This window comes from Anolis carolinensis, chromosome X (genome assembly GCF_035594765.1).
Source record: "Anolis carolinensis isolate JA03-04 chromosome X, rAnoCar3.1.pri, whole genome shotgun sequence".
Taxonomy (NCBI): domain Eukaryota; kingdom Metazoa; phylum Chordata; class Lepidosauria; order Squamata; family Dactyloidae; genus Anolis; species Anolis carolinensis.
In genome coordinates, this window is record NC_085847.1 from 8,129,171 (window position 1) to 8,142,958 (window position 13,788).

General features: G+C 39.1%; 1 protein-coding gene across 1 annotated transcript in view; it reads right to left on the bottom strand.

Moving 5' to 3' along the window:
• Positions 1 to 407: 407 nt before the first annotated feature.
• The window catches only part of med13l (mediator complex subunit 13L), a 103,185-nt gene continuing 89,804 nt past the window's right edge, over positions 408 to 13,788 (bottom strand). Inside the window, exons 28-31 of the mRNA XM_062958339.1 lie at positions 7,928 to 8,079; positions 5,061 to 5,222; positions 3,481 to 3,593; positions 408 to 2,488 (exon numbers count right to left, since the gene is read on the bottom strand). Of these exons, the coding sequence (XP_062814409.1) occupies positions 2,353 to 2,488; positions 3,481 to 3,593; positions 5,061 to 5,222; positions 7,928 to 8,079 (563 nt within the window). The 3' untranslated portion in view covers positions 408 to 2,352. The remainder of the gene's footprint in view (positions 2,489 to 3,480; positions 3,594 to 5,060; positions 5,223 to 7,927; positions 8,080 to 13,788) is intronic.

A 13,788-nucleotide genomic window follows, 5' to 3' on the forward strand; every position in this document is an offset into this window, starting at 1 on the left:
GGAGTTCCAGGGAAGTCAGGCTCTCCTCTATTCTGCCTTGGTCAGACCACACATGGAATCAACTGTGTCCAATTGAACTGAAGGGAGATGTTGACTCTAAGCTGGAAAGCGTCCAGAGGAGAGTGACTCAAATGATCAAGGGTCTGGAGAACAAGCCCTATGAGGAGCGGCTGAAAGAGCTGGGCATGTTTAGCCTGCAGAAGAGAAGGCAGGGAAGAGACATGTATAAATACGTGAGGGGAAGCCACAGGGAGGAGGGAGGGAGCTTGTTTTCTGCTGCCCTGGAGACTAGGACACAACGGAGCAATGGCTTCGAACGACAGGAAAGAAAGGAGATCCCACCTGAACATCAGGAAGAATTTCCTCACTGTGTGAGAGAGCTGTTTTTCCACACTGAAATACACAACTTTTTTCTTTTAAAATCTATTGCCATTTATTTATTTTGCACAAAATGTATAAATATGTTAACAGTTTTCTCTTAACTTAAAAAATTAAATAAAAACAACAGTAGATGAGAATTATCCCTCACGACCTCCCTCCCCTTTGTTGTAAGGCGAGGGATATTTAAATGTTTGCATTAGAACTGGAACTCTGGGGAAGAAAAGAACCCCTTTGATAAAAACATCACATAAAAAAGTCAACCCAACAATAATCCAAGAGTCAGGTGAACCTGGCAAAACACCCAAAGTGGGAAAATGTACCTTTACATAGCTTTCCTCTGAACTTTTTCTTTAAATACAAGTTTACAATCTTTTTTTCTTTTAACGCTCTTCAAAAGGCCTTGGTAATCTGTTCTTTCTGATTAAGAAAAAATAGGCAATATTTTAAAAATCAAATGTACACTGTATACATTAGATACAAATGGTTTGGATACATATGGATTTTCTTCTGTACATTGCAACGGTTCCCTCAAAGTGAGTATTAAGAAACCCGGTTCTTTTCTGACTAGTCCTTCCAAGGGATTGGGCATGGATTATTATTATTATTATTATTTTCAATTATAAATTTGATTTAAATATTACATCGCCATTTAAGGAAAAATATTTCTTTAATTTCATATAAATTTTTATGTATTTTTTAACCAGAACAAGACAAACTTTTGGAAGAACTTCAAAAATAGCAAAATACTCTCCGAGAACAGCCACCTGACCTATTTGATTCCTCTTTTCGAGTGCAACAGCAAACATTAGAAACAGGAACTTAGACTATAGACCTCTCGGATCCTACAGTCCAGAAGTCATTAAAAATAACAGGATTTGCTTTAAACACTTTTTCAACAGCACACATTTTAAACCCAGCAATTTTCCTGTCTCAGTGGTATTTCATTTTAAAGTACAAATGGAATGAAACTGGTTTTAAAAAACGATATCCTTGAAAGAATATTTCATCTTGCAGACAGAAAAATTCATCACAATTGAAAAAGACACACGTGTAAACAACGAACGGTGTGTGTTATATAGTATTTTGACATTTATGTCACTAGAGGACAAGTCTGTCCCAGTTGATAGGTCACTCAGACTTCAGGAATCAGTCCTCAAATTGTCAAACTTCCCTCTGAATAAATGCTTCTCCCTTCACTTTGCTTCACAGTTATAAATGCTCCTAAATGCCTGTTGTCTCTTGCTGTTCTCAGTGACCTATTCAAACCCTACTGCAAACTGGGTTCCTTCATTCTCAGTGTCCACCAACCAAAATGGCAATTCTTCTATGTTCCTACTTCACTTCCTTTCTGGATTTTTCATGGATTCAGCCCCAGATCTGAAGAGCGAGAGGTATGTCATTAAATAGTTCTGAATAACACACTGGTGCCCTATAATTTAATAACCCCATAAATAAATTAAAAACAAAACGGCCAACAAACAGAAGAGGATCTGCAGACTTTTCATAACTCTATGGACAGGTTAAAAAATGCATGAAAGCAATCCACTTTATCCAGACAGACAGAAAAGCCCACCATTTATAAACAATGAGAATGGGTTCTTCGATGCAGCTACGCCCGTCCTGTGGTGTCCAAGGATAGGCCACTGGCCACGGCAGCATTTTGCTTCCGAAAGACAAGGCTGTGCATTTCAAAGGTAAGACGCCGTCTTCTGGGATATGTCGTTCCACAACATCCAGCGACCAATTTAGCACGACACTGAGGCTTGGATTCACCCAATGTCCAAAATGCTCATCCAAAGTGCTGGCATGCTCCACCTGGTATAGTCCAGACAACAACAAAGCTTTCTGTGACTCCACAGGAAGCACATTGGCTGCATGGGCCCTCAAAAGCTCAAGAAAAGGGCAATTGGAACGTATAGGCCATGGGACATTTCTCAAGTTGGAGGTGACCACCAGTCAGGTCTGCCTTAGTTACGAAAGGAGATTCATGATGGCGTTGTATAGCTGTGTGAGCACCACAAAGTGGACAGGAAGGCAGGAGCTGCGATCCTGAGTTGCGGGGTTGCAGGTGAGCCACGAGAGTGCATTGTACTGTTCCAAAACAAACCTAGAGCAGAAGGGAAAGAAAGAAATACAAAAGAGGCACGTCAGTTTAGCAACTGAGCTGCTCCGGCCCCAAAGCGAGCGGCTTCTTCCCTTCCATGATCTGTGCTTTCCTAGACCTTTACGTTGAAATACATGAGCTTTTTTCTCCTGTAAGTCCAATGCATGGAGCAGTTTCTCATGCTACAGGCGACGACCGGGAATTGGAGCTTGTGTGCCACAGCCCTATCTGGAGAAATTTGGAGCTAGAATATGATAGCCAAAAGACGATTTCTCCAAGAGGTAATTCTGATGTCTGGCAGGGCTCACTCCCTTAGATCTAAAATAATATTTTAAGGTAAGGTAAAGGTAAAGGTTTCCCCTGACGTTAAGTCCAGTCGTGTCCGACTCTGGGGACATTTCTACGCCCAAGAGCCGGCGTTGTCCATACACACCCCCAAGGTCATGTGGCCAGCCTGGCATGACTGCATGGAGTGCCGTTACCTTCCCGCAAAAGCAGTACCTATTGATCTACTCACATTGGCATGTTTTCGAACGGCTAGTTTGGCAGAAGCTGGAGCTAACAGTGGGAGCTCACCCCGTTCCCCGGATTCGAACCTGCGACCTTTTGGTCTGCAAGTTCAGCAGCTCAGTGCTTTAACACACTGCACCACCAACTGGAAAAAGACCAGCAATATATGGGCTATCACTAAGGCTCAAAGAAGGACAACGTCATGTCCTTGCCAGTCTAGCTTCATCAGGAACATTAGGGACCGCCTTTACCACACTCCTTTCTGGCTGCTAAGAGGGGAAAGTTTTGCAGAAGTATGTAGCAGTGGCCTCCCAAAATAGTAATAATAGCAACAATCCCCTCCTTTGTATTCTGTACACACACCTATCTCAAAGGTCTGCTGAATAGGCTCCTTCAAACTGAATTGTGAGCAGAAAGTTGGTCAAAGCCCACATTCGAGGCCTTGAGGGAGAACAACGGAAATGCAAAACCTGAAGAGCATTTACCTCAGGACATCTGATGTGGTTTTAGAGTCCAAGGGATGAGGAACCCTCTGCGAGTTCCGAGGAGGGAGGAGTTCGTCCATCTGTGCAACAGAGATGTGATGATGCAGTGATGCCTGTTCAGAGAAAGACAGGGGTCATGCCATGGGGCAGCCGTTTCCTCAAGCATTCAGGATGAGCACTAGATACGCAAAGAGCCACCCCGGACTCAGCAAACCAATATCCCAGACTGATCTGCTTGAAAGGTAGCTTCAAACATCTTTCCTACGGCCTAGTGGGGAAAGCGGACTCCATCCGCTTCAGACCACATGGGTTACAAATAGGGATGCAACCCATAGCTTCTTGGAGGAAGGGTGTGTAGGTGGACATCAAGGCAAGAAATCTAAACAGGTGTTTGCTTTCGCTTATATATCTTCACCATTCCATTTAAAACTGCCTGATATTAAATCACGCCATTGTTCCATCTAACCCTGTGTTACCTTTTTTTTTTTTTCAGGAATAGTAATGTGAATCTCAAGTAGAGGCTCTCTCTCAGTTCTACTACCTGATATTCTTTCAAACTAGAGATGCCACGGATTGAACTGGAGATCATCCACGTACAGTTTGTGTAATGAAGTATGAATTTTTGATTTACAGATGTTATGTTTAATTGTATGTTTGTGTTTTAAAAGGGTGAGTATTGCAGTTATGGCTTCTCTGCACTTAGAGGCTGGTTGCTATGGAGAAGTAGGCGGAGCCAACTGCCGTTTTGTTGAAGAAGTGCAGTATTTTAAAAAAGGGTTTCAGTCTGTGCTCTGATGAGGCACAGGGTAGATTGATCCTAGGCTGAGGGGATCAAGGGACTCAACTGGTCATTTTGAGTCTGTTTAAAATAAGTTTGGTGACTTATTTTATGTAGGCTGTGTCCTAGTAAGGAACAGAGGATCTGTGATCGAATATCACAGGGGTGATTGTGATTTAAAAATGGCATAGAACGAAGTTCTGACTACTTTAAGTTAAAGAAGTGACACTTTAGGGAGTTTGACTCATCTTATTCTAATATTGTAACTGTTAATGAAAGTGCCTCTAAGTGAGAATTGTAACTACTAAGCTCTGTGCCTGAATAAACTTGTTATTGCTCCTCCAACAGCTAAGCTTATATCACATATATTATAAACTAAGTTACACTACCATCTAAAGAAGAAGAAAGAAAAAAAGTAAAAGGTCTCCTCTCTGACTCTTTGGTGGCTGCATCTTTACAAATTGGTGGCAGTTGTTAATAGCATCCCTTACAATTTGGTGGCAGCGGTGGGATAAAAAGATTCCCCGCTGCCTGGTTATTAGTCCCTTACAGTCTCATATCAGGCTTTCCTTAGACTTCACCTCACAGAAACCATCAAGAAAGGTTTATGTGGATGTCCCAAGTGTAACTCCAACACTTCCCTGAGTCCAGCTCTCTATAGGCACATGCAAAACAGTTGCAAATGAGTTAGTAGGCATGGCGGCTGACTCTGTTGCCGATAAGAGAAGGCTGCGTTCAGGCGACAGATGCCACCAAAGAAGAGGTTTCTTTTTCCCTGCCAGATACAAGAGGCTCAACAAACCTTCAAAAAGAGGGGACATTGGTTCTGAGCATGTGGACAAGAGGACCAGAACCACTGAGGAAGGTTCTCAGCTCTGGCAGTGGAGACAAAGTACCCCAGCGCAAGCGGCTGCTGCTTGAGTTCTTCGGGAGCTTCCCGGGAGAGGAGACGCTCCCCTTGGCTCTGTAGAAACAAGGAAGAAAAAGGAAAGACAAGCTAGGCATCAAAGCAAGGTATCAGGGACGGGGCTATGGGGTGACTGGGAGGGGCGCTCTGCATTGGAAGGTTCTTACAGATGGAGAAGGCGGCGACAGCTGACCTTGGCCTCTCTTCAAGTCTTCTTGCACTCCTTGTTCTTGTTGGGTTCCCACCTATCTCAAGAGATGATTCTCACCTATCTCAAGATACGACTAAGAGGCAATCTTTCTTGGCTAATTGTGTATGACACTTGGCAGCAGTTTGGTGATGAAGGCAGGGCAGAAAACTAGATTTGTGGGAAGGGAGGAGAGGATGAATAATTCCACCCACCTTTTTCAAGAATAGAGGTCCTTTTTTAGTACTGTCAGGCTATGCAATCCTGAAATTCTTGCATGGAAAATAAACCCTCAGCAAGACACAACAAAGGATCTTGCAGAACGTTAAAGAAGCCCTCTGCTTTTCTGCAACAAACCTAGCACAGCTATTCCACAGGATATAATTTTTCTTGAGAGAGAGAAAGACCAGCTAGAACCCGAGCGACCTATGTTCCAGATTAACCAGCTTTACCTTTCCTAGAATGATTAGAAATACTTGTACTGATCATTATGTTGCCAATAACCATATAAAAATCAAGTGAAAAGAACATCATAATGTGTAGATCAGTTCTAGGAGAGGCGGGTAATAAATATATTAGCAGTAGTAGCAGTAGTAATAATAATACACTATTATAATTGTATATTTATATTACATGTAATATTACTAATAATATTGCAATATAGTTGTATAGTACAATATAATAATATATACTGTATATACTCGAGTATAAGCCTAGTTTTTCAGCCTTTTTTTTAAGACTGAAAAAGCCCCCCCTGGCTTATACTCGGGTGAGGGTCCTGGTTGGCTTATGTTTGGGTCAGCTTATACTCGAGAATATATGGTACATTTATTATTTTTCTCTATTATTATTGGTATTATTACATTTATTATTTTTCTCTATTATTGTTGCTACTATTACATTTATTTTACTCTATTTTTTATTATTATTAATACATTTATTATTTCACTCTGATATTATTATCATTATTATTACATGTATTATTTTACTCTATTATTATTAAAAGGATACATAAACACATTTACATTGAAGAAGATGAAAATAATGATTTAATCTGAGTTGGACAGTCTTATCTTAAATTTGAGCTTTATGTAAATATTCAAAAACATTAAACCTACTGATGCCTCAATTAATGTAATTTTATTGGTATCTGTTTTTATTTCTGAAATTTACCACTCTCGGCTTATACTGGAGTCAATGTTTTCCCAGTTTTTTTGTGGTAAAATTAGGTGCATCGGCTTATATTCGGGTCGGCTTATACTCAAGTATATACGGTAATGCTTATATAGTGCTTATATTGTGCTATACTAATAATATAATGTATTGTATGTATATATAACTTGTGAGCCGCCCTGAGTCCCCTTTGGGGTGAGAAGGGAGGAATATAAATGTCAGTAATAAATAATAAATAAATAGTATTTGGTACTACTGGTAATATAACAGAAGCCGATTTAATGATTAACGATTTAACGATTGTTTTATTGCTATTGATGTTTTACTGGTATAATTGTTTTATAGTCGTGTTACTAATATTGATTGTTTTATCGGGCTAGGCCCCATGTAAGCCGCCCCGAGTCCCTTTGGGGAGATGGGGCGGGGTATAAAAATAAAGTTGTTATTATTATTATTATTATTATTATTATTATTATTATTATTATTATTATTAAGCCTTTATTTCTAAAAAAAAACCAAGTGAATTTTGTGCAATGTATTGACTTCACAAAACAACTCAGAAGCCAACTTGTGCAAGTGCCTGAGATGAAAGGGAGGACTGTAGCAGTTTAGCACCACCAAATCTAAAAGGCCCCCTAAAAATACCTTGCTTAAGTCATTTCTTTATTCACAAGGCACCATGGCTTGGTCTGGTTGAAAACTCAACGGCCGGCCAAGGAAGCAAGACTCATTTGCAAACTGCAGCAATCAATTACAAGGCCCATGGATGAAGGGGTGCCCTTCCTTGACCCAAGGAAAACGATCACACGCTGCTGCTTTTGTAAGAACAAAAATTACATCTCAATTACCAGCTTCGTGTTAATGGTTAAGCCAGTCGATCCAAAAGGCATTCACACAGCGGAGGCCTCCTCGGGTTACCAAGCTCCCTGACTACCCATCTCATTTGTAGCTGAATTGCCATGCAGTGTTGCAAATAATCTTTCAAAATGGCTATGATTTGATAGAGACAACAAACACTCTTCGTGGTTGATAACCCTACACATCAAGCTGCTGCCATTTGGCCCTGTGAGTTTGCCAAGGGAAGGATGATGGACGTACATAACAGCCCCGTGAGTGTCTTGTACCACAAAAGTTTCAAGTGCGGAGCTCTGCTAAACACTTCCAAGATTATGTCAAACCTTTTAACTGAAAAAAAAAAACCCAACCTCTTTCCTTTCTGGAATTAACAAAATTAATTAACACGTTCAAGCTTTGATGCTGGAACTGGCTTCTTAAAAGCCACTTTACAGAACACTGCTGAGCTGGAGACAAAGGAAACAAGACCTGCAGAACATTTCACCACTTGGAGAATTTCTGTTCCAAAATATTAAGGATTGCATCAATGGAAGCGAAAGGCACTTACCCGGCTATGCTGGAAAGATGGGCCCACTCCAACCCCAGGAGAGCAAGGCGAAGGGACAGGAGATGACGTTGGAGATGAATGCAGATTCCCGGTCATGAGGATCCCAATGTCATTATCCATATCTTCCGGGAATGGAAGGTCAAACATGTCATCTCAAAAGGGAGGGAAGAGCAAAAGAAAAGGTCAGTCATGTTATCTTTTGTGATCCAGGTGATCTTGGAAATGGCTCACTAAGGCCACGTCTACACTGCCAGACAATCAGATTATCAGAGAAGGAAATCCACATTATCTAGTTTGAACTGGATTATTTTAGTCTCAAGGCAAAGGTAAAGTTTTCCCCTGATGTTAAAGTTGTGTCCAACTCTGGGGGTTGGTGCTCATCTCCATTTCTAAGCCAAAGAGCCGGCGTTGTCCAGAGACACCTCCAAGGTCATGTGGCCACTGGCATGACGACATGGAATGCTGTTACTTTCCCGCCGGAGCAGTACCTATTGATCTACTCACATTTGCATGTTTTCAAACTGCTAGGTAAGCAGAAGCTGGAGCTAACAGAGAGCGCTCACACCGCTCCCTGGATCCAAACCTGAGACCTTTCAGTCTGCAAGTTCAGCAGCTCAGCGATTTAACACACTGCACCACCGGGGGCTCCTTTTAGTCTACACTACCATGTAACTCTGGTAATGAATTGTTCTGAAACAATCTAATCCTTAGACAAATTCTTTCAAATGTAACTGGCGTGGCTCAAGATTTGGCTGAATCAGTTGCACAGTCTTATATTTGAGGGTTGGTGCTTATGAAACTAGAACATCTGCATCCAAAGCCTGGGTCTGATTCAATTCATTGGGATCACGACTGCTCATCTGATCTCTCAATTGCTCTTAGTTGTTTCCAGTTTTCAAATCAAATTGTCTGGAAATGGAAGACATTGGCTTCTAACAGGCTTTTCAGCCAGGACCGTACAATCCATTTGCCTGAATCACAATGGGGCTGATTGGGACGGATTTGTATGAGGTCTGGATTTGATTGCCTCGTTTCAGTTCTAGAGTGGAGACAAGCACAATCCAAAACACTTTGGATTGATCCAGACATTCGAAAGACGCCGGGGAAAAGCCAGACAGTGCCTCTTCAGGATGGCCACATAAAGAAACACCAAGGGAACATGAGTAAGAGGAGAGCTGTTAGACCTGACTAACAATCAAGCTCTATTGTGGAGTCTGGGGCAACAAAATCATCGGCATTCTCCAAGCATAGCACTTCCTGGGAAGAAGGACGTGAGGGTGAATGGACTGTCTATCTCCTCCAGCGTCTCTCCATGCATTAGCTAAGTGTGAAAGAGCTTTGATTGAGCAATGGATGGTTGGTGTTGGTCACTTGAATTGGTCTCCCTGAATCTTTTCTTTAATTTCCCTTCTCAAAATCCCAATTCCTTTTTGGACTAGAATTATGCAGGCCTTCAAATGAAGTGCGTTAAGAACATTGTGTATCTGTGTATTTGGCTTTTCAGGCAATCTTCCTGTGTCGCTTCAGTGTATAAATTCACATACAGTAGAGCAGGGGTCCCCAAACTACGGCCCGGGGGCCACATGTGGCCCATTGAAGCCATTTATCCGGCCCTCGTGGCAGTGGCTCCCTCCTCCTCTCCCGCTACCTCCCACACCTTCCAAAGCTTTGCTTGTTTATAATGGTATTTTAATTATTATTTAGTTAATTATTAAGGAGGGCTTTGCTTGTGCTTTTGATGCACAAAGGCAGAAGAAGGCTAAACTAAATGGCCAAGAGGTCTCTTCCAATCCTCTTTATTATTATTATTATTGACACAACGACGTTGTATGACACAGCAAACAAGATTATTATTATTATTATTATTATTATTATTATTATTATTATTGACACAAAAACACAGTATAACACAGCAAACGAGATATAGATGTTGAATTTGGTATTACAAAATCACAAGTTGAACACTTCCCAAGTGTTTAGGGCTGTGTGATGATTATTATTGTTATTATTATTATTATGATTATTAACATTGAGGTTGGGTGGCCATCTGTCGGAGGTGCTTTGCTTGTGCTTTTGATGCACAAAGGCAGAAGGGGTTGGACTAGATGTCCCAAGGAGTCTCTTCCAACCCTCTTTATTATTTTCATTATTATGATTATTATTAACATTAAGGCTGTATTTGTTCCCATTTTGTTTTTTTACTTCAAAATAAGATATGTGCAGTGTGCATAGTTTTGTTTTTTTTAACTATAGTCCGGCCCTCTAACGGGCTGAGGGACCGTGAACTGGCCCTCTGTTTAAAAAGTTTGGGGACCCCTGCAGTAGAGTCTCACTTATCCAACATAAACGGGCCGGCAGAACGTTGGATAAGTGAAAATGTTGGATAATAGGGAGGGATTAAGGAAAAGCCTATTAAACATCAAATTACGTTATTGTTTTACAAATTAAGCACCATCATGCTTTACAACAAATCGACAGAAAAAGCAGTTCAATTCACAGTAATGTTATGTAGTAAATATTATATTTACAAATTTAGCATCAAAATATTGCAATGTATTGAAAACAGCGACTACAAAAACATTGGCTACTAAAGGCAGACTGTGTTGGATAATACAGAACGTTGGATAAGTGAAGGTTAGATGAATAAACTTTCGAGCTTGGCACGGCTGGTTTTTAAGACTCTGGATTAACAAGGTCTAGTGAATGAAAGGACATTACCTCGGTGCATTGTAATGTTTATTATTGTATATTGGTTTTTATGATGTTTTAAATGTTTTTAGTTTTTAATGCCTATTGTATTGTTGATGTGATGGCACTGTGTTGCCAATTTGTAAGCCGCCCTGAGTCCCCTAGGGGAGAAGGGCGGGGTAGAAATACCAGAAATAAATACAGTAGAGTCTCACTTATCCAACATAAACGGGCCGGCAGAACGTTGGATAAGCGAATATGTTGGATAATTAGGAGAGATTAAGGAAAAGCCTATTAAACATCAAATGAGTTTATGATTTTACAAATTAAGAACCAAAACATCATGCTATACAACAAATTTGACAGAAAAAGTAGTTCAATGCGCAGTAATGCTATGTAATAATTACTGTATTTACGAATTTAGCACCAAAATATCACGATGTATTGAAAACATTGACTACAAAAATGCGTTGGATAATCCAGAACGTTGGATAAGCGAGTGTTGGATAAGTGAGACTCTACTGTAAATAAATAAATTAGATAACTGAGACTCTACTGGATTTGTTTCCATTCTGTATCACTGCCGGAAAGGAAGTTGGCAGCAGTAAACCGTTCCTCAAGAATGAGAATATTTTCCAATGTGGAGTTGAATTAGAAAAAGGGTGTATTAATATTTGGCAAACAGTTCTGCCCCTTCCAAAGCATACAAAGTGGGGAATTAAAGCGTCCAAAAACGAATCGGTGCAGGCAAGACCATGCTGGATATTTTCACTGCCACCTTTTGCAAAACCTTTCTTTTCCTTACCCTCTTTTGTTCTTCCTCCTCTTCCAAACAGAGCAACAGGGGTGTTTTAATTATTAAACAAGGAGCAGGAGTTGAGAAAATTAAATCTAACACCCTTTTGGGACGATTACTCCAATTAGAATGCAAAACCCTAAAGGGCAGGTTAATGCCGGTTAAATATTTGGAACCACTGCTGCGTTCAGAAGGGAGTCAGGGGCTGGAAAAGGGCATCAACCTGGATGCATGAAGGGGAGGTGTTGCCTGGGAGGCCACCTGAATTCCAGCAGCACATCAAAGTCGGGCTCCTTAATTCAATCAGACCCCCTTCAAACTTCAACTCAGTCCCTAGGAAAAGAACTCCTATTCTCCAAACTCCCGGATCCAGAGTAGTTTAGAAAATCCCCAACAAAAGAAGATTTTGTGGAGTAAACTACATCAGTAAATATCTGTATCAAAATTTACTGTATATACTCAAGTATAAGCCGAACCGAATATAAGCCGAGGCACCCAATTTTACCACAAAAAAACTGAGAAAACATTGACTCCAGTATAAGCCGAGGGTGGTAAATTTCAGAAATAAAAATACAGTAGAGTCTCACTTATCCAAGCTAAACGGGCCAGCAGAAGCTTGGATAAGTGAATATCTTGGATAATAAGGATTATTATTATTGGATTAAGGAAAAGCCTATTAAACATCAAATTAAGTTATGATTTTACAAATTAAGCTCCAAAACATCATGTTATACAACAAATTTGACAGAAAAAGTAGTTCAATACCCAGTAATGTTATGTTGTAATTTCTGTATTTACAAATTTAGTACCAAAATATCACAATACAGTAGAGTCTCACTTATCCAACACTCACTTATCCAATGTTCTGGATTATCCAACGCATTTTTGTAGTCATTGTTTTCAATATATCATGATATTTTGGTGCTAAATTTATAAATACAGTAATTACAACATAACATTACTGCGTATTGAACTACTTTTTCTGTCAAATTTGTTGTATAACATGATGTTTTGGTGCTTAATTTGTAAAATCATAACCTATTTTGATGTTTAATAGGCTTTTTCTTAATCTCTCCTTATTATCCAACATATTCGCTTATCCAACGTTCTGTTGACCCGTTTATGTTGGATAAGTGAGACTCTACTGTATATTGAAAACACTGACTACAAAAATGGATTGGATAAGCAAGGCTTGGATAAGTGAGACTCTACTGTAGATACCAATAAAATTACATTAATCGAGGCATCAGTAGGTGAAATGTTTTTGAATATTTACATAAAGCTCAAATTTAAAATAAGACTGTCCAACTCTGATCAAATCATTATTCTCATCTTCTTCAATGTAAATGTGCGTATGTATCCTTTTAATAATAATAGAGTAAAATAATATATGTAACAATAATAATAAATACAGAAAAATAATACATGTAATAACTAGAGTAAAATAATAAATGCAATAATAATAAGATCAGAGTGAAATAATAAATGTATTAATATTAATAAAAAATAGAGTAAAATAAATGTAATAGTAGCAATAATAAAAGAGAAAAATAATAAATGTAATAATACCAATAATAATAAGTGAAAAATAATAAATGTACCATACATTCTCAAGTATAAGCTGACCCAAATATAAGCCGAAGCACCTAATTTTACCACAAAATAACTGGGAAAACATTGACTACAATATAAGTCGAGAGTGGTAAATTTCAGAAATAAAAATAGATACCAATAAGATTACATTAATCGAGGCATCAGTAGGTGAAATGTTTTTGAATATTTACATAAAGCTAAAATTTAAAATAAGACTGTCCAACTCTGATCAAATCATTATTCTCATCTTCTTCAATGTCAATGTGCTTATGTATCCTTTTAATACTAATAGAGTAAAATAAGACATGCAATAATAATAATACTAATAATAATAAATATAGGAAAATAATATAAGTAATAATAAATAGAGTAAAATAATAAATGCAATAATAAGATCAGAGTGAAATAATAAATGTATTAATAATAATAAAAATAGAGTAAAATAAATGTAATAGTAGCAATAATAATAGAGAAAAATAATAAATGTACCATATATTCTCGAGTATAAGCTGACCCAAATAGAAGCCAACCAGGACCCTCACCCGAGTATAAGCCGAGGGGAGCTTTTTCAGTCCCCAAACCAAAAAATAGTCTTTTTAAAAGGGCTGCAAAACTAGGCTTATACTTGAGTATATACAGTAAATGTTGATGCTGTTGTATCAATCCAACAAGATGTTGTATCAATCCAACTTTTTCACAGCCGCCTTGGACATGAAGAGTGATCAAGAACCTTATCCCTGCTCTGCTTGAGAAAACTCACCCTTCCCTCTGGCTTAGTCACTGA